The sequence below is a fragment of the Brachyistius frenatus genome, unplaced genomic scaffold (genome assembly GCF_029030835.1).
Source record: "Brachyistius frenatus isolate BFR_SWC_R1_liver_20210118 unplaced genomic scaffold, ASM2903083v1 Contig_1, whole genome shotgun sequence".
In the NCBI taxonomy this organism is placed as follows: Eukaryota; Metazoa; Chordata; class Actinopteri; family Embiotocidae; genus Brachyistius; species Brachyistius frenatus.
The window spans coordinates 785,317-807,500 of record NW_027210600.1 but is presented as its reverse complement, the minus strand read 5'-3'; the positions used below and the strand labels follow the sequence as shown (position 1 = coordinate 807,500).

General features: G+C 40.3%; 1 protein-coding gene across 5 annotated transcripts in view; it reads right to left on the bottom strand.

Annotated features, from left to right (window-relative positions):
- LOC138615953 (chloride channel protein 2-like) overlaps window positions 1–582 on the bottom strand; it is a 160,657-nt gene extending 160,075 nt beyond the window's left edge. For all 5 annotated transcript variants that reach the window (XM_069689897.1, XM_069690074.1, XM_069689984.1 and 2 more), the window contains exon 1: window positions 329–582. In XM_069689897.1, coding sequence (XP_069545998.1) covers window positions 329–379 — 51 coding nt within the window. In that variant the 5' untranslated portion in view covers window positions 380–582. The remainder of the gene's footprint in view (window positions 1–328) is intronic.
- Between the last annotated feature and the right edge of the window lie 21,602 nt (window positions 583–22,184).

Sequence of the window (22,184 nt, the reverse complement as noted above, 5' to 3'; positions counted from 1 at the left end):
CCTCGATTAACCACACAGACACACGCTCACGTCGGTATTCCCGGAATCACGCGTGCACACGGTCATATTCGGCATATTCATATTACACTTCAGCTCATTCACTTCACTTATAAGACAACTTTTTGAATTGTTTGTTCACGCCGCTCGCTTGTCGTTAAGCTAGTACCAGATGTGTACCCAGCACGCGAGACAGGCGGCGTTAAATTGAAGGATTCGTCGGTGGAGTCTGGCGCGTCTCTCCACGCAAAAAAAAAAAAAAGGGGGGGGGGGCATGTGCGTACAGTGAGGCCGGTGGACAAAGTTCAGAGCGGCAACAAGTGAGACTTACCAGAGTTTGTTCATACTGCAGCGCCCGCTGGTCTGACCCGTCCCCCGCCATGGCTCTGCTCCGTCTCTACCCGGCGACTGGATCAAAGATTTGCAGCTTGGAGGTGAGAGGGAAGCCGGCAGCGAGATCTCTCTCTCTCTCTCTCTCTCTCTGTGGGCTCGCTGATTAAAGCATTGGAGTGACTTGGGTTTCCGTGAAGGAGTTCGCAAAGGGAACTCCAGCTAAGGAGTGCGTCCCGGTTACAGTAAGTTCCTTCATTTTATAGCCTCTGGTCCACAGCGAGCTCTCCACAGTGAGGCGGGACTTGTGCGTTTTGAAGTCGGATCGACCCTCCCATCGGGAACCGCTGTCAGTCAGGCCAGAAGGAACTGACTCTCGGAGTCGTTCACGAACATGAACATAAACAAATTCATGTTTTGATCGTTTTCTTTAGATAAAAAGAAACAAAAAGCCCAAAAATAGCTGCTATTCGCGGGGAGTTACCTGAGTCCAGATGTATAGATCCTCCACCACACCCACGGGTGTTGAAGAGCCTTCTATATTTGAATATATAGTCCATGTATGAATTATTTTTGATCAACAGTGTCTTACGGCAATATTGCATGAAATCACTGGATTTATTGAAAGCCAAATAATGTGAATAACTATAACAATAAACACATGTGGGCTGCCACAGGCTTCTTCTAGGCCCTAAAAATAACAGACAAGTCAGTCTTCAGTGACACAAAGAAGAGGAGTCCTGCAAACTGACTATGTGGTCCCTGAATACCCCTCATCTCAATGTCCTCCTGCCTGTCTGAGATTACGCAAAGCAACAGTCCTTTTCTATTCTGCAAGTTTTAAAATGTTATTGCAGGAAAAGCAGAGGTCAAACTACTTCAGTTAACGCTGGCTCACATCCATTAAGTGTCCCAGTAAACCATGACAGTAAGCCTGAATGTACAAGAGCTGGAACTAACTCAGCTAAATGGAATACAGCCCTTTTTAATGGGCTCATTACACGTGTGTTTGTGGGCCGAAATGACTTTGAAAAAGACGAATTGATGCGTACAGATACTCTGATGACACTAAATATGCATAGAAGCGCTTGGTAGGCGGCAGTTTGTAATATCCTGACTAAATTTATGAAAAATAAAATCAATCAGTCAGTCAACTGGCTGAGTGTTTCAGACCAGATTGAAATATCTCAGCAACTATCTGATGGATTGGCATGAACTTGCCTCATGATATCCGTACTCCCCATGAAGCCTTGTGACTTTGGTGACCTACAAAATGAATTGGCACAAAAGTCCCGAGGCCGCTTCCACCATGTTCACGTGGCTTGGGCCCCTTCGACATCTGCAAGTATCTATGAGCATCTGTACACAATTTCACGGCAATCCATCCAATCGCTGTTGAGATATTTCCATCTGGCTTGAAGCACTGAACCAGGTGATGTATCTGCAGATGTTCCCATCCACAAAGCTGATGCGCTAGCACAGCTAAAATGATGCACTGAAACTCGTAGATCTCTGGGGACGTATTTAAATGACAGCGATGTTGGCATTTAAGTGAAATGACTGACAGCTTTTGGATGTTCAAGCCCCACTCAGAGTGAATTGTGCTCAGGGGAATCTCTTGACATTTCATCGAGCACCATCATCAAGTCAAAATTGTATTTCGCTAACATTTCATGGGCTGTTTTATAAAGCTCAGGCTCGGAGGGAAGTTCGTCCCCATGTATTTTGGTATGTACAGCAAATTCTGGTCTTAGGAATAAACTCTCTGAGTTCAAATCAACTCCGTTTGAGTGTAAATGTGAGACTCTGAAGTGAGTGAGTGAGTGAAAGTAACTCTTTTCTTGGACTTAAACCTGACCTCTAGTGGGAGTTTAAACACAAATCATATTAATAGTATAATTTAACTTTTACCTTGAGTTGTTTTAATGTGAACTAATTCACAGCGTTAACAATCAGCACTTATATATATATATATATATATGTGTATTATTTGACACTTAAAATGGAATCACACAGTAAAGGTTTATGATAGAAATGACTACAAAATAACAACATATTTGTCATACATTTATATTTTACTTTTATATGTAGTTACAAGTGTGCAACAATTACTGCTGCAGCAGCACTTAAATGGAGGAAGAAGCTAAAGAATGACTAAGATCGACTATGATGTCCCGACCCTGGAACGAGGGTTTTGAATTAAAGCCATATTTTATGTATCATTGTGTCATCATTATCACTTTTTTAACAAAAGTAAATAAATGTTCTGCCCATCGCTTAGATTTAATTTGGTTTCTTTATTCTCAAAAGTTACAAAGAAATAACTCAGGCATGCTGGGAAATGCCAATACGGCAACAAAGCTACACAGTAAACACCGGGAGTGGAGTTGAATCATCCTCCTCAACACCACCAGCGAATGATCACTGAAGTATTACTCTGCCAAACACTATTTACAGTATATTCCACTCCAGAAATGACGAATCCCATCAACCTCAGTTGTAAATTGTATTTGTAACTTGCAAGCAAATGTTAGCATGCTGCCACGCTAAACTAAGATGCTGAACACGTGATACCCGCTAAACATCATCATGTTGTCACTGTTAGCGTGCTGATATTAGTATTCAGCTTAAAGCACTACTGTATTTAAGTACAGCCCCAGAGGGCTGCTAGTGTGGCTACAAACTCAATATTTTTAAATAATATCTAGTTATCATTTTCGCCAGAGTTCAATTCAAAAGATTATGCCTCGAAATAAAAGTTAGAGAAACACGGAGCCAAGTTGAATCCACGGTGGTTTTTATCAGAGCACAGAAAACTCAGTCTCACTCTGAACCTTTTCAACTTTATTCAGACACAGTTCTCCAGACAATAACCACTGACCAGATATCTCTACCTGAGGTCAAGCACGTGTTCTATGTAATTTGTCTCCGGCAACCCGATACTGAGAAACTGAAGTGTTTAATGTTCTTTTGCAGTGTGAAACAAACACTGAGAAACTATTCATAGCTGTCAGCGGGGAGTTCAACCTGAGATGGAGCGCTGCAAAAATACACACTTGAGCCCACACTCGAACCGAACGTGTGCGAGCTGTCGGACGGAGCAGGTTAATCATTAGAGCCGCACCGCTTGGTGAATGTCGTTTAAAAGCCTTTGTAGTCTCAGGCCGCGTCTCGAAGTGCTGCCGTTTTTCAAGGTTACGCAAGGGTTCTCCCATTCTTGAAGCTCATGACTCACGATGGAAAATGACTGAAAGTAAGTGATAAGCCGAAGCACTGATGATCAGCAACGACCATCCCTCCATTTCCCACCAATTATCTAGATGTTGCGGTGGCAGCTGGCTTAAATAGAATTTTAACGGAAAATATCTTCCTAACCACATCCTGCAGTTCTGACTGGAGTGTCCTACATGATGCCCCTGGGTCGGCCTTGTTGTCTCCATCTAAGTCAAGAACACTTCCGTAAAGAGGAGGCCATGAAGGACCCCTCTCAGATGCCCTCAAGAAGACCCTTTTGAAGCAAAAGAGTCCGTGTTCAAATCTACTCAAGACGGTTGTGGACAGATTTTCAAAAGAAAATCAGCTGCAGCTTGTTATCGAGGGTTGGAACTTGCAGTGATTGGTCATCTAAAACATGAATCAGTCACCACATCTCGCCCTCAAGTCGGAGTTATACTTCTGTCCTGCAATAAAGCGCCTCCGACAGAAGAGCTGATTTGTATTTCAGCAGGATTTCAGCACGGCAGCAACATCGGACAGATTTTGAGTCCATTATCAGGCCACAATGGGTTTAAATTATAGACCTCAGCCTGGAGTTATAGCATTTCCATTCTCCCGTCGCCCTTGTAATATAGAGAAACAATATGTTTAGCCTCGCTATCGACAATTTCCACAGTCATGAAAGCTTTGTTGGAGAAAATGCAAGCTTTTCTTTACCGTCCATTGTCCAGATGTTTTGTTATATCTTTAAGGACGTGCATGGAAGTTAAAGCCATAGATCCCCTCACAGCAACTGCAGCTGTTGCTACAGTGTAAGCCTTCAATGCTAAACAGCTAATCCAACTTCACTCACAAATATACATAATACAAACGTCATTTTTCTTTATTTGGGCCAGAAATTTGCTCCCAAAGTGGAGGGCTGAATACGCCATCTTCTGGTGTGAAATGACACAGCTTCTGCTCTGTGAGCTCTAACCCTCAGCCCACAAACTATACGCTCAACTGTAAACCGCTGCACTCCTCACGCACATGTCACATGATCAATATGTGCGTTAATACAGTTTGAATAGAGTTTGATGAATTAAGTCAGAGTTTTCTGGAGTTAAAAAAAATCTCCTTTGGGTTTCCACTAACTCAGTTTCCTTGATGAAACTTGTAAACACAAGACACGTGTATTTTTACTGTATTTTTAAATGTATTTTAAACAGACTGGCTGCAGGTTTCTTCACTAATTTCTTAATGTGGAGTTATTACAGCAACCACGTATGTGTCATCATGAAGGAGAAGTTTGACATTTTTTAAGGTCTGTCAGTTGTCCATATGAACACTGAGACAAGTGTGGCACGCTGCAGTCAGTCCTGCTCCTCACATCAGCCGATGAGATTCCTGATGTAATAAAATCCTCTGTGGAAATTAACTCTAACGTTTATCTGAACCCACTGTGACGAGTCTAGAGGACTTTTATTCCCCTTCACGTCCACTGAATTAACAGGAGGACTATTTTCCCAATCAAAGCCGGTGCCAGTGTTCAAACCGCATCCTGAATATTATCATAAGAGACACTTGAAGACTGACTTTAAAAATACAGCAAACCTTTTTCTTTAATTCTGAAATTTAAACGTGGCTTCGCTCATGAATCAGATCATTTGGCTAAAAACTTGGATCCAAGCTGCAGCACACAGTTTTCTGTATTCTGGAGGAGTCCCTGTTGTGTTTGTACGAGGTGCTGACCTTCATCCCAAACACTTTAACCTCACGTCCAAACGATCAGTGCACACAGTGCATGAAAACAGTTTTATTCAGCAACACTTTTATGCAAATGTGAAACAAATGCACAATTAAACAGATGAGTTATAAATACTTGCCGAAGCTCTGACCTTTACTCTGAAGGTCTTCACCGGTCCTCCCAACCTGTACTCAAATTGTGCTCAGGTGTCTGTTACCTAGTCCAGCATTAAACTAGCCACGTTGTGAATGTGTCGCAGCAACGTCGGTCCACATCATCAAATATGTTTGTTTCAAAATATCAGCTCCCGAATCGAGAGATGTTTTTTCTTGGCCAATTCTTTTCCTTCATCCCGCGTCCTCATCATGTGATCATCTGACTGGCTCTCATCCCAGGGCGTGGAAATGCTGCCGCTCTGCCGAAGCCCACCAACGTCTCACACATACACACAAGCACCAAAACCATGTGGTTAGGTTGAGGACGAGATTGCGCTTTGGGTTAAAACAGCGTTACACATGTAAGCTAAGTTACGTAAATGAAATATGTTGCTACAACAGTAACTTTTTGTTTTCACACGAACTCCAACTCCGATGTCTTGAAAGAAACCTCTATATTTTATTCATCATATGAAGACAACTCAACTCTTTATTTTTTGTCAGAACTTCTTTCTTTGACACCTCAGTCTGAAAAAATAATCTGAGTTTTACTGTGAAACTAATATATTTTGATCAAAGTATCTGTGACACATTTTGATGTGAGACTGAACTGATACAAAAGTGAAGCTGCATATTGGGGTCTATCTGGATCATCCTCTTTCATTAATAATAGATTTTATTTCTGGTGCAGAAGGTGGAAATAAGACTTTCAATTTCTCACATAAGTTTGTTTTTGAAACATATAAATAAATAATTTTAGTTTCTATGACTTTACATTTACTTCTACAGCATAATCATTATTTTATGACCATTGCTGCTTGCTTGCTAATCAATTAAATGAATTGATGCCGTATCACATTGCTGCTGCTTGTGCTCAGATCAGGACACTTTATTTTTTCACGAGTGTGTTTCAGATCTGGTTCGGTGACGTTTGCTTGTTCCACACAGATGTAATCCCTTGAAGTGTCTGAGGTATTAAAGTATAACAGTGCAGCGAGAGAAGAATGATTTTTTTTTTTTGTTCTTATTGGAAGGAAACCTCCATCAGAGATCAAAAATATGAGAGCTGGAAAAGTACTTGAAGTGAGACAAGTGCTGTGAATACCAGATTGAAGTACTATAACCCTGAGACAAACAAACAAAGCCCCGATATCCCTTTATTTCCATTCTCTTTTCCTTCTCTACTTAATGCAGAACAAATTTAAAAGAGTTTGTTCCGTTCATACTGAGGATAATGCAATCACTCAGTGGCCCCGATACAAAAGCTAATGACTTTTGTTTGACTGGGTGACAGCTTGTTTGCTGGAGGCCTCCGAGTGTGACAGATAGAAGCACGAGGGGGAAACACACCCACAGGATGGCAAATCACACAGCTGATGCCAAACCGGTTGATGATTGTTTCTCTTTTATAAGGTGCTTATGAAACAGATTGTGTGTGTGTGTGTGTGTGTGTGTGTGTGTGTGTGTGTGTGTGTGTGTGTGTGTGTGTGTGTGTGTGTGTGTGTGTGTGTGTGTGTGTGTGTGTGTGTGTGTGTGTGTGTCCAGTGTTCTGTTATTAGCAAAGGAAAGTCACCACGGTATGGTCGAGGACTCTCAGCATTCCAGAGTCAATAAACGAAAAGTTAAATCAAACATTGACTAAATGATGGAGTGCGTTGCGCAACAGAATTGGCACATTTCTTGAAAGGTAATTGGTGAATGGAGGAGCGGTGACACTGCTAAAAGTCACAGCTCTATGGCTCTATGTGTGTGTGTGTGTGTGTGTGTGTGTGTGTGTGTGTGTGTGTGTGTGTGTGTGTGTGTGTGTGTGTGTGTGTGTGTGTGTGTGTGTGTGTGTGTGTGTGTGTGTGTGTGTGTGTGTGTGAGAGTGTCGGGGACCTTTTTGTGACAGGGGCTGCTCGGCTGTGACCGTCCTACTTGGGGCCAGATTTCTTCTTTTCACATGGTCTGGTGTCGACAAGACGGATCAGTGTGGCTGCGTGAAAAAGACACCGCAGTTCACTATTTCTAATCCTCTTTTGAGTTCAGTGGACGTCGTCCAGCAGGCCGGTCTGCTCTCCGGTAGGCCGAGACAGAGCCGCTCGTTACCAGTACAACAGTGCGAGTACCATTTTCCAGTCAGTTCTACTTTACCTGTAGTTTCAGTTTATGTGACTTATACACTCCAACTACACTTTATTTGTCGCTTCTTTTTTAGTAATTACTTTTCAAATGAACCCTTCAGTGACCTACCCAATACTTTAAAAAAAAATTTATTATGAATGTATTGTTTAATCATTATTCATTCATTTGCATTTTTTTTTATTACTTAGGAAGATAATAACACAAGTTTTCAAATCTACCAAACAGTTGTGAAGTTCACTTTAAATCTGATGCTTTTATATTTACCCATTTGTGGACAAGAGAAATGTGAGAAACATTTTTTTAAATGATGAAAAATTAGAATAGTCCCTGTGTGATGAATAATGTCCACAGCTAACCTCGTATTGGAATTTTAGTTTTTTACTCAATGACCAGAGAAATGTGTAAAACTAAATACATAAATAAAATCAATAAAGTGAGGTGGTTGATGTCCACAGCTGTTCCTGTACTTATATTTAGCTTTGTTCAATACCAGTGGGAACAGAATCACATCATAAATTTACAACTGAGATAAAAATCTCAATAAGCTCTCTAATAAATGAGGATTTAAAAAAAAAAAAAAAAAAATAGACGATTTAAAATTAATAGATAAACAAGCTAAACAAAAGATATGTTTCTGTCCGTCCTGAAACTCGGTCTGATTGTGAAAACTGTGGTGAACCACAGGGCTCCGTCAGTTTCATCATCACTGAACATGTGAAAACAGGGCAGAGGACCATTAAAGGACAAATAGATTTGAACATATAATGAGATTATGAAATATCACATTTTGTTCTGTAAAAATGTTCTTGAAGTCAATAACATAACTATCAATAATAATAATACATTTATTTATGTTGTGCTTTTCAAAACACACACAAAGCACTTCATACACACTTACAATACAAATCAGCAATGCAGCCGGTGGAGCGACTAGAAGCCCAGAAGCTGCCAGGAGCCCATTCAATAAAACTCTGGAAATCTTCCTGTTTTTTGGAGCATGTTGGTTAAAAAATAACTTCTCAACAACAGGAGATCAATTCTATTACAATTATGATACCTAAATATACACTTTTTTCCCCCGCCTTGTGTATACTATTTGTATTTTGGGTATCCTTATTTGTCTTTATTGAAGTGTTCCAAAATGACATGTTTCATTAGAAATGAAAAGGGTATTTTCTTTTTACCTATTACTTTGACCTGTTTATTTTGAAAAGGAAGAACGCATGCTGGGAAATTCTAATTTGTTGTCCACGAGCCTTCTCCTTGTCATTTGTGGCAACATGTGTTGACATTGTGACATTTTTCTCAACGGTTCAACCTTTAAGCAAGAAACTTCAGCAAAAGGACAAGAATTCAGCAGCATGGGTCAAATGTACGTGTGTGTGCGCACAAGTGTGCAATTTGTATTTGAGGCTACTGGGCCAATATGAGGAAAAATAAGTGCACCGGGGACAATCACAAACAAGTGAAATGACTCTAGGGGTCCTATAATGCCTTGTAAATAGCTAATCCTAGTTTCAAGTGTTTTCTAAAATTATGATTGAATTTTTCATGACTTGAGTGCGGTGACCAACCTTCTTCTTTCTTGTTTCCAGCTACCAAAACATTTTTAGACAAATGAGAAATGGGGTGAAATATTCGTCTGCACTGGCAGATTTTTTTTCAGGATTCAGGTGAAGGAAATGTAAACAAAAATCCCTTCTTAAAATGATCAGACCAGATACAATATCAAAAAACTACTTACTTTTGAATGCATCACTAGTAACAATCTTGCAATGGAAAAGAGGCCATTTTACTTAATGAGTACTTTTAATCTTGACAATTAATGAGAACATTTTGCTTGTTAAACCTACTGCACTTCTACAAAGTTCATCCTTTAATAGGATTTTGAAAGTAGAACTTGTATTTCTATAATGTCAAAGTCAATTTTATTAGCAATTCTCCCAAATGTGCAAGACATAGAGATGATTAAAATAACATCACTCTCAGATCCCGGTGTTGCCATATAAGTACTTAGAAAGACAAATATGAAAACAAAACAACAATTCTGGATAAATCTAGGATTAAAAAAAAAAATGGACTAATAAAAAGTATTATGAACAAATGCAAGTTTTGCAAAGATGTGAGTATATTGTATCAGTTTACGTACAAAGTGTCTGGTGCAGGATTTAAAATATGATTATCAGCAATGTGTTATTACTGTTTGTACTTAAAGGACTTTTTTTCACTACTGCTAGCTTTATTTTTCCTACATTCACATGAAACACCATCAAAATGCTCCAAACCAGTCGACACAAGAAAGATAAAAGTGCAATAAAAGTAGGCAACATGATGACATTTTGTCCTTTTAGATCACTTTAGCATAAAATAAACAGCGTTCAATGTAAAAAGTTTTTTCCCTTTTTTCTCAATGTTCAATCGAAGGAATGTAATAGTTTGTCAAAATCAATGAACTGAATTAAAACGTTTTCTCTGGAGCTTTCAACCCATATAATAATCTTTATCAAGGAGTTTGCTTGGTCAACATCATGTGATTGAAATATCATACTTCAGGGTGGTAAACTTACGGGAAAGATAGGATTTCTACATCTATTGTCTACTACTGGTTTTTGATGCTTGATATGAGTAGACTGAATCAGAGTGAGTAAACCTCTTCTGCTGACAGAATCCATGAAATGCTCTTAAAAAAGGAAAAGATAAGACACTTTCACACTCAAGAAGGAACTATTCCTGCTGCTGCTGTGATATTTATACCTCAAAATGGTTTATGCCGTTTGAGTTGCGAGGCGTTCAAACAATTCAAAATACAGAATTTCAACCTGGCTCGTATTTCGGTCGGTGAGTGTAAAGGAGTTAACAAGCTGATAAACATGACTGAGTCAACCATATCAGAGGTGGATTACAGACAGACTTTGTTTTCATTCTTGAAATGACTGTTAGATTTCCATCTAAATGAAAGTGCTTCACTTTGCATAATTCTGTCAAAAAGAGACATCCCAGTGTTTAGAGAGCAGCAAAATCAACATAAAGTCTCTGACAAAAGATAACACAGTCTGACGATGCTTAAACAGACTGTAAAGCGAGTTGTGAAATTCCGGTATTGCAGCTTTGTCCTTTTCACTGTGCTGATAAATGTTTTTTATAATCTCATACCGGACCTGTCAGAGTTAAGCTTTCTCTTTTACCGGGACAAACGAAGCTTATAATAACACTGCACCTACCAGGAATTATATCAGCGACCTTTCTTCTGTTTTCCTTCACCGTCACACAAGTTGTGACAGACATAATAACAGCTGTATCTTTGGGAGAATAGTCATTATTCCCATGATGGCTACTACGGGCACGGAGAAACAGTGAAAAACTCAGCAGAAGTGTTTGTAGCACACGGTGAAGAGGGTCGGATCGAGGCTTAGCAACAATAACTAAACACAGGTGGTGTTATTTTTTGTCTTTTCAAAATCCACAATATGAATTAGAAGTGTAAACTGCCTGTATGTCTGATGTCTGGTAGGCTGCAAATGTTAGCATGCACAAAACTAGATTACGTAACTTAACCAACATCCCAGCTAGACATGTCTTTGTTCTAAAAAACACTCTGAGAATATCATGCAATGTTTTTGGATGAATTAATTTCCCTGCAATTCCCAGATTGCTCCTCTTAAAGGTTGGATAATATTGTATTCATTTTTTTCATAACATTATCAGAACATTATGACATCATTTGCAAAATATTTCAGTGGCAAATTTTTTTTAATATTCATAGATGTTATTAGGCTATACTTCACAGTAGGATAAGATGCTGTAAAAAGATGACACAAATGTTTTTAGAGAATGTTAACCTTTAAGAAAAACAAACCAAATATTCCACTGAGAACCGAACTTGAACAATACATCATTTATATCTGCGGTTGAGGTCCTATCACATTTTATTGGAGCTGCTTGTAGGATGGTTGAATAATTTTAGGTTGGACAATTTTTGTGCCACACAAGCGATGTTACAGAAGATTTAGACAAGGTTTAAACTTCTCTCTCAAGTTCTCTTTTTTCATGCTTCAAACTATTTCTGTCGCCATCCAACCAACTGCAACACCATAAATGAGAGAGAGGCTGCCTCTATGACAAGTATCTATCTATCTATCTATCTATCTATCTATCTATCTATCTATCTATCTATCTATCTATCTATCTATCTATCTATCTATCTATCTATCTATCTATCTATCTATCTATCTATCTATCTATCTATCTATCTATCTATCTATCTATCTATCTATCTATCTATCTATCTATCTATCTATCTATCTATCTATCTATCTATCTATCTATCTATCTTTCTTTCTTTCTTTCTGGAATGGCCTCTGTTTTTATCACTACTGAACTTTACCACCATCTACTGGATTTTAAGATGTACTGCATTTAGTAGGAAAATGCCCCATCTCGTAAAGTTAATGAAAACAATCGGCCTCGTGATTTCGATCCGCTCCAAAATGAATGGGTTCTCCTTTGGCCCATGCTAAAGCCTTTTTTAATTTCATAGAAATTAGGCTGTAAATCTTCTGACAAACCAACACCATCCAACCACTGCTACTGAGTGAGAAGCTGCGGGTGGTGGGGGTGGACGCGCCCACTGTCTCCTGGATCAATGACTACCTGACAGGCAGACCACAGTTTGTCCGTCTGGGCAGTGTGCTGTCTGATACGGTGGTCAGTGGTACTGGAGCTCCTCAGGGAACTGTTCTGTCTCCTTCTTGTTCACCTTATACACAACTGACTTCCAGTACAACTCAGAGTCCTGCCATCTGCAGAAGTTCTCTGATGACTCTGCAGTGGTCGGATGTATAAGGGATGGACGGGAGGATGAGTACAGGGCAGTAGTGGAGGACTTTGTGGAGTGGGCGGGTAGAAATCACCTGCTCCTGAATGTGGCCAAGACCAGAGAGATGGTGGTCGACTTCAGGAGGAAGACGACGGCTCCACAACCGCTGAGAGTTCTGGGAGAGGAGGTGGACATGGTGGAGGAGTACAAGTACCTGGGTGTGTCCATCGACAACAGACTGAACTGGAAGACCAACATCAATGCTGTCTACAAGAAGGGGATGAGTTGACTCTTTTTCTTGAGGAAACTTCGATCCTTCAATGTGTGCAGCGAGATGTTGGAGATGTTCTACCATCTGTTGTGGCCAGTGCTTTGTACTTCGCTGGGGTCTGCTGGGGGAGCAGCATTGGAGCCGGTGACACCAACAGACTTAACAAACTGGTTAAGAAGGCCGGCTCCATCATCGGCTACAAACTGGACAGCCTGGAAAAGGTGGTGGAGAGGAGGACACTGAACAAACTATTATCCATCTTGGATAATCCTGTCCACCCTCTCCACCACCTGCTGCAGGGACAGCGGAGCACTTTCTCTAAAAGATTCCTCCAGCTCCACTGTCACAAGGACAAATACAGGAGATCATTCCTGATACAGGAGATCATTCCAGATACAGGAGATCATTCCAGATACAGGAGATCATTCCAGATACAGGAGATCATTCCACATCATTCAGGAGATCATTCCTGATACAGGAGATCATTCCTGATACAGGAGATCATTCCATACAGGAGATCATTCAGGAGATCATTCCAGATACAGGAGATCATTCCAGGAGATCATTCCTGATACAGGAGATCATTCCTGATACAGGAGATCATTCCTGATACAGGAGATCATTCCACATACAGGAGATCATTCCACATACAGGAGATCATTCCTGATACAGGAGATCATTCCTGATACAGGAGATCATTCCTGATACAGGAGATCATTCCTGTTGACTGCAATAAGACTGTACAATAACTCACCTCTGGCCAAATCCATCACAGTACAATAACACTGTTGACTGTGTTTCTTGGCTTGTTTGTATATTATATATATAGATATATACTGTACTGTGTGTGTATATATATATGTTGACTGTGTTTCTTGGTTTGTTGTATATAATATATATAGATATATAATGTACTGTATACTGTGCATTTTATATTTTATATTTATATTTTTTTACTGCTATTTACTGCTATTTTATTTTATTGCTTTTCTATTATTCTATTCTATTCTATTATTTTATTCTATTGTTTCTATTATTGCCTTATTGCTTCTGTATGTATGCTGCTGTAGCGAAAAAATTTCCCCTCGGGGATTAATAAAGTAAATACCTACCTACCTACCTACCTACCTACCAAAACATAAAAACACAAATTGCACCAAAAACATAACCTCCGAGGCCGAGGTAAGAATGGGGCTTTTGTGCATGGCTAACTGACGGGTATCCCAAAAATAGGATCCCACATAATTGTATTTTAGGTATAAGGAAGAAATCCTATCTTTTAATTATTTTTTTTTAACAAGCTGTACGTTTATTAACCTCTGAAAGAGTCAAACTTTGTTCTGAGTATTATCATCGCTTCAAGCTTTGTTCCTGTCTCACCCACGAGTGGTTGATGTGTGGTGAATCAATTTAAAAGCCTTTCTTTTCATTCTAACCACATGTTACGCAGTTGAGGGTGCTACTGCTTTGAACCAGTTTGATTTGTATCAGACACTCCTTTCTGGATGCTAGGTTTAATTTTTTAATATTTGTTCTGCTTATGCATGATCCTTCACCAATACACCCAGAAGCACACACAGTCTCCTTTGACCGGAGCTATTTTCCTAAAATCTTTATTATTCTTCCCTGTTGCTTTCTTCGGTCTACTTTTGACCTTTTCTGACTTTAAATGCTCTTTATTCCTCCTCTGCCACTTAAATTGTTTATTCTTGGTTTGTCTGAGTGTGTTTATGCATATGCATGTTGTGTGCATATATGTGTACTATTTGTGTTTGTTTCATGCGAAGCTACTCTCCGCTTAAGCATGTGATGTTGTTTGTTTCAGGCTTGGCACTGTTTTCTTTTTTCTTTCTTTCCGTCTGTGCCGTTTAATAAGTGATTATATCAAACTTGCGATCTCGGAGGCTTCCTCCTCCTCACACCATGTGGAGGATTCACAAATATCCTGCAGCTATGTGTGCCTTTGGATGGTGTTCCCAAGTTCACAAAGTTGTTCAAAGTACTGTCACACAAATTGATAATTTGCAACAGTGGAGTGTGCGGCAGTGATGTTCTGTGATTGTAACAATTAGGTTCATTCATACCATGAAAACACTGACCCCCTTTCTTGACTATGTACACTATATACATACCCTTTAAACCTGTGACTTTTTGTTGATGCCTCCTGGCTGTTAATATACTTCCTGTTCATGTTTAGTATCTCACATGACACTGAACACATATTACAAAAAAAATAACAGTACAATGCTCATTTCACATTTTTCTAATTTTAAAACTACAATGTGTGATCTAAAAAAAAAAGGCTGTAAAAACTCCAAAGTGAATTGCAAAATGTATCACTGGTCACCGGACCAGAGGCTGCAAACCTTTTAAAAAAGGAAGGAGAAAAAAAATGCATGTCAACATTGTTACTGAGGACCTGATCACAGTGTGCAAAAGCAGAGAGAGTAATGTTAAAAGGCTTTTTTTTTTTTTTTGTAGACTCAGATCAGCAACAGGGAACGATTCACTGAAGGCAAACGAGAAGAAAAATGGATGGAGCATGCATGCAAGCAAAACCAGAAACTGAGATCTGAGGCTGAGATCTGTAGAAGACTGTGGCAGAACTAAGGCCTGGGGCGCTACCTGTCACGCGCTGCACAGCTACGGCTCGTTAACGTGTGTGTCCGCACCAGCTCCGCGTCAGCTCCGTGTGCTACCATTAAATCGATAAGTTTCCCTTTGATAATGGAAAAAATCAGTAAATTATTTTTTTTGAGGTCGAACAAGTGATGAGTTGTAACCAAAAAGCAGGCACTTGGTTTTTGTTTACCTTCGTGCAGAGCGAGACACACACACACACGCACACACACGCACACGCACACTGACACTGAGGTGAGAGAGAGCACCGGGAGCATCTCCGGAAATAGTGGCCTGACTGGCAGCATTGATATTCTTCACCTCTAATTGGTTCGGCTTAAGGACAAAAACAACTAGGTTCGGGAAACGTTAGGGTCCGGGTAAAAAGAGAAAGCCTTCGTTGTCATTCCTACAATAATAAAAACACACAGTTCTGGTTTATGGAACAGTCACGGTTAACAGAAAGGCTTGAAAGTTTGAAATTAACAGCTCCTGACCAAAGTCCAGCCTTATGCATCCACACATCCCTCCACCCTGACGACCTCATCCGAACTTCTCAACACCGTCACAATAAAATGGAACTGTAGGTCGTAGTAGCGTCTCACATAAGTGACCTACGGGGTCGTTTTTTATGGGAGGGCAATCTCATGGTACGACACCAGATGACACAATTAGTAAGTGACTGAAAATACTATTGACTATTGTGGAATCTTCATGGTGTCTATAACGCAGACAGATATCATAGTAGGTTATGTCAAGTGTTACTATCAACATGAACAATGGCTCTGTTGCATTCAAGTAACCCCTAAGACATGGCACCTTTATGCTTTTATATTGACCTGTGATTGTTGTAGCATATATTTTGTTGTTATTTGTTTCCATTATTTTTATGTAGCAATATTATTTCTGCATGTAAACTTTGGATTTTCTATAGCTGCAAACTTTTATCAATGTCAGGTGGAGGCTTCAAATATGCCCACTAGGTTTTTTTTGCCTCCCATGCACTGCACTGAATTGATTTATTTTGTAAAATCTTGTGTTTTTAATTTGTGCAAAATAAATCAAAATCAAGTCAACATGCACTTTACAAGGACCCTCAAACTGAAGCAGCTAAATGGAACTCATTATTTTCGTTATCTAAACCTGTTCAATTTCTACTGTCACATGTCAAAAAGGGGAAATATTATAACAGTGGGATGAAGGAAATGACAGAAAAGATGTAAAAGTAAACAACTACTATTACAACCAGGATGTGTACGAAATTGTAAATGTATGGCAATAGAATAAATAATAATAAATTATAAATGTACTCTGAGAGTGAATCTGGTAAATAATATTGCACGAGGAGATAAACAGATAAATAATCTGATGAGAAATGTGTGCTGGTGGTCCAAGACTGCAGGGTGAACTGAGATGAAAAACAGTGTGAGACCAGGCAGGGTCGGTACACATAATCTAACCCAGGCAGTGTAGACTGAGGACATTACATATTAACAGCCTTATGGATTACAACACCACATATCTTCCTCTGAGCAGTCTCTGTGTACATAGAATACTTTTTTCTCTTCTTTTCAGTCGATTTCTATTCACAGTTGACAATAATAGCTTCTCTCAGGGGGTCCAAGATCTGACCGGTGAATCCCACTTTACCTCGGGCTGCTGAGGTTGACTGATGGAACGTATGAAAAAGAGATGAAAGACCATGACACTCACGCACATTTCCCACATTTGTTTTCCACCCCGTTCTGTCCTTGTCTAGATTTTCACCGTTGCACCACCGTCTAACCACCTTACACTGGTGACGTGCTGCATTTATGCTGCTGTGATCCCCTGATGTGATTTCAGGTTGCCAGATGAACAGCTGGGTGCTCTCCTGCTAAGCAATGATAACTCAGTCATCAAAAACAGTCATGTGTCACTTGCTGCAGTGCTCCATTGAACACCTTAACGTGACGCAGTGTTGAGAGACGGCGTCTGCAAATAGCAGAGAAGCGGTCAAGACGCTCAAACGGGACATTCTCTTCCGCCCAGTGTGCCTTTGAAATCCTGTCCATTAAAATGACAAAAACGATTGGTGGCAAGGGACTACACCCACCGGAAACAAGTCTGACCTTGTACAACTACTGTTGTACAAGCAAATGTAAACTGAATGGGCAAACTACCAAGATCCCTCAAGTAATCCGAGCAGGGTAAAGAGTTTGTCCACTGTTCTGAGGTTCGACGATGGGTCAGAACTTCCTTTCCAGCAACAGTTTTTCCCCAGAAAGCTGAGAACACTACAATAATAATACTATACATTTGAATTAATGTGAATAATTACCTAATATTTCAAAGAAGTAGCTAATTTATATCATGCAATACGCATAGTTTTAATTCAATCTTATGATACAAGGCTATTAAAGATGTTTTTGAAGAGTTTGTGTGTTTCAGGACCCTCGGCAGCTGCACAACTCCATACTGGAGAGAATGAATAATTCAGGCAGCAGCAGACTGACCATCTGGAAGTTGTGGAGAACTGCAGAGGACCAACAGCCAGCACCAGGAGGTCTGCCTGGTCCAATCCAGCAGTACACTGAACACTGCCAGGATATGAACCACAATCCTTTTCATTTTTATGCCATAAAACACGAACAACATTGTACATGTTGCTATGTGACACGTCTTCGAGTGTCTTGAAGTGTAAAATGTATTAACATCATTATCCTTATTTTGTAAAAGTGAGAAAAAGGAGATATTTTCCCAGGATTATATTTTTAAAGCCTCTTAGCGATTAAAGCAAAAATGACACTGAGTAGGTGGACAAAAAAAAAAGTTTACAGAACTGTAAGCAAATCTGAAAAGGCCTGTCATGCATGTAAAATAAGATCATTCCTGCTCATTTATAAGGCTCGGTGGCTGGCTGTTTATGTAACTGCAGGGCGAAGAGAAAGACAATCAATCTTAAGATAAGTTATAACAACAGGTCTATCTACTCCAACAGGATTCACAGCTCCACCTGGTAAAACACGGCTGTACCGTGACTCACAAATTTGTATTGAAAGGCAGAGTGTCTGACTCAGTCCACAAAGTATGGGATAAAGTGAGAGTCTTATACAATATTCCCCAGCAGAAATTCTTAAAATAATGTCCCAGTCCAATCTCTAGCTTCTGTTTTAGTCTTTTAGTGTCACTGCGGTTCTAGAAAATGTCTCCAAATTACAGAATCAGCGCTTTCTGTTTCAAAAGAGGTAACAAAAAAATAAGCTGTTAAACAATGTCGGTCTTCACCCAAACATCTAAAGAAGAGAAATAGCTTCTGAAACAAACCTCAAACCTCACTGCCAAAATAATCCATTAAGATCACACTGATTCACCATATCCCCCCCAAAACTTAGTATTCATGTGTGGACACTGGCCCTTATTCATCAAGTTATTGTGTGTCCACATCAGATTAATGAAGCCTTCCAAGCAGCGAGCACAAATAAATCATCGTTTAAAATTTGTCTTGACATTTTTTTAAGGGAGGCGTGGCATTGCAAAATATGCATAAATATGTCCTGAAAGATGTACATTATTTTACAATAAGCGTGAAGGTAATCTTTATAATTATATAATTTCAATGGTTGTCCAAATAAGAAGTTCTGAACAGATGTGAGTCAAACCTTTTTTTATGGCTCCAACACAGATTGAAATGATAAATACGGCATTTGGCAATGTAACAAACTGATAGTTTGATGAATGAAAGCCACTGTCTTTCTAAGAACCTCGGAAATCAATTATGGACAGCTTGTAAACTATGACAATGCTGCCTCTCTTTTCATCTGTTCATAAACTTTTTCTCTGTCATATAGACTTACAGTCATCCTCTGCAGACCCTCCCTAACCTCAAGCCTTTTACCCAAACAGCAAACACTGCTCAACTTGTGCCACATTTTGCTCACCTCCAAATACATTTTTTTAAAAATGGATGGAAAAACTCAGCAGACGCTACGAGCGTGTTTGTCTCGACAAGTTGTAAAACTCATCCTGACCTTGGCTCTAGCCGTCCAAGATGCAATGAAGACTTTTCAAACATGTTTCTGGGTTGTTTTAGCCAAAAACAGCTTGTAGTCGAAGCACCTTGCAGAGCGAGACAGATGATGAGCAGGATCCAATTAACAACAAGAAAGCAGGGCTGTGGAGGAAGAACTGTAACGGAGACACACTCACACACACACACACTGACTGCTTGCACAATTTGAGTGGATATCACATTTCCGTCGTTCCAGTTAGAGATCCCTCCAATGGAAAACTCAGACTCTGATTTTGCACCAAACATAAGCAGCATGTTGCCAGACAAGAATAATGATATTGGATGATTCAGCAAACCCCCAAAATGTTTTCATTGCATTTTGGTGTTTTTGAAATTTTCCTTTTGACAATATCTGCTTATGGCAGCAGCGGTGAAGGTAAAGTGAGGGATCATTGTTAAGATTTCTTCCAAAAATATGATGACAAGTTAACAAGTACAGTCAAGCTGATGTTTTTGATACTTTAGACATTTGAATTTTAGATGAAATGAAGATGGAAATTTACTGTTGGATATTTATTATATGTAAATACATATACACAAGGGTGGACCAAAAAGTTCAGGCCCTGTTCCTGTTGCGTGTGAATGGAGCACAGCACCATGATGTGCACAGAGCAGGGAGAAGCTGTAACCTTAGTGAGGAAGTCGCATCACTTGATCAACATCAGCACCTGCGCTACACACGTTTTTGTGACCACTTGTGAATTCACCATGGACCTGAAGCATTAGCAGAGGTTATATTTTCTGTCAAATGTGGGAAATCAGCAATAGAGACCCTTGAAATGCTTCAGAAAGTCGAAAGCACATAGGGAGGTGTTTCTGTATTTTTAAAAGGAGCAGAACCTCACTGTCCAAAACCGATGAAGGTGCATCAGGTCACATGGGCAACTAGATGGGTTTTCTTTGACATTCGTGGGGTTGTGCACCATGGATTCGTCCCACAGTGTCAGACTGTCAACATCGAGTTCTGCTGAGGAAAAACATTTTGAACTGTGGCATGATGGCACCACAGCCCTCTACCCCAACCTCCCCTCTTCACCAGATGTGGCTCCCTGCGTCTTGATTCAGTTCCCCAAAAATTTGACATGTTTAATGTGTGCAATCAGGTGCTTTTCTGCTCCCACGTTAAAGACCAGATATTGATGTTGATGTAGTAAAGTGATATATGATCAGAAGCCTGCAAAGTGTTTTATTTAGAAAATCGACCAGCTACTGTTCTGTTTTTGTGGCTCACTCCCTGCCCGGCTGATCTACTCTGTGCAGCTTGACGTAGTTACCTTCAAAAATAGAGTAGACACATATTTTTAGCAGAGCATAGAGTAGAACAGCTTCTCGGCTGCCTCTGAGACGCACTGCAGGGTGTCTGGCTGAATCACAAATGTGATGAGCTCTCATGACTGTGGTCGCAACCCTGTATCATGGCAAAAGGTCAAATAAACACGCCGATCCACTACAGCAAAATGTGAAATTGCCACGCTTTGGCCTGTCTAGGCGTGAAAGTTACACGTTTCCTTGTGGTGGACGAAAATGAAACCTACTGCATGCGTAGAGCCTTGTGATTTACAAGAATATCAAACTTACGCTACTGTACATGGTTGGGATTTCTAAATAATCACGTGGTTGGGGTCTGGAAAACAAAAAACAACTGAACAAAAATGTTGTCACCTCCTGGATATAAACCGCATCATCCTGCATGGCAGTCTGTGACTAATGAAACACAGCCACCGCTCCTGCCACCTAATATTGCCAAATAAATGTCCTTTGTTGCCTCTGTTGCAGGACATTGGTCACATGATCCCGCGTCACATGACATTTACGCGCGTGTATATTCCACGTGGCTATTTCACGTTTTACTGTAGTGGAGCGACGTGTCTATTTTACACTTTCCCGTGATACTGGGTCGGTGTCGGAACAGAAATGCGACGCAGCCGGTCCCCGGTGGTATCAGGCCTTGAAGTTTAACCCCTGACCGAAAACCAGTCTGAATTCTGAAATATAATGCTTTACCTTTTCTGGTCTGCCTCTGTGTTGCCAAAGAGGAGGCGGGTCACCGTAATGTGACTCTGAGATCATGTTTCTGACCTGCAGGCTGATTTATACAAGAACACTCACGAACGGCAGCACACAGTGCAGAGACGTCCATCTGCAGAAATATATGACATTCATTGCCAAGTGGTCTGTTACTCTGTCATGCACATTATCCTGAGGGCAAATACATTCACACACACACACACACACACACACACACACACACACACACACACACACACACACACACACACACACACACACACACACACACACACACACACACACACACACACACACACACACACACACACACACACACACACATAAGAAGAGGCAGTATTTCACAACAGCTCGTGGTGGCTGAATTTTTTAGCCATCACTACAAACAGCATAACATCCCCTGTGTGACTTCAGTGTGTTCTCTGTAGCACAAAGCCTGCAGTGCCTTCAAGGTGCCGCCATATCATCAGCTCACCCTCAGTGAAAGTGTCTCAAAATGGACATGTGAGCCTCCTCTCTACTGTATCTTCAACTTTCTATTCCATTTGTCATCAGCAGCGGTTCAATCCAGTTGTCACACAAACTACAGCTGAAGGTAAATTAGCTGATTTTCCATCAGCTGAATAAATCATCCTGCAAATCCCCGGGACCAGACAGAAACACTCTCGAGGTTCACAAAGCGCTCGTTACGCTCCTTTCACCAGCTTTGCAGGAAATGTACAATGATGCAGCTCGAGGAGAGAGGGCCAACGCAGTATGTATAACTTCATAACACTGGTGAGTTTCAGACAATGAACTCTTCGGTAACAGAGAGGTGTTTAATGGATTGTACAGTGTAAATACTTGAGTGT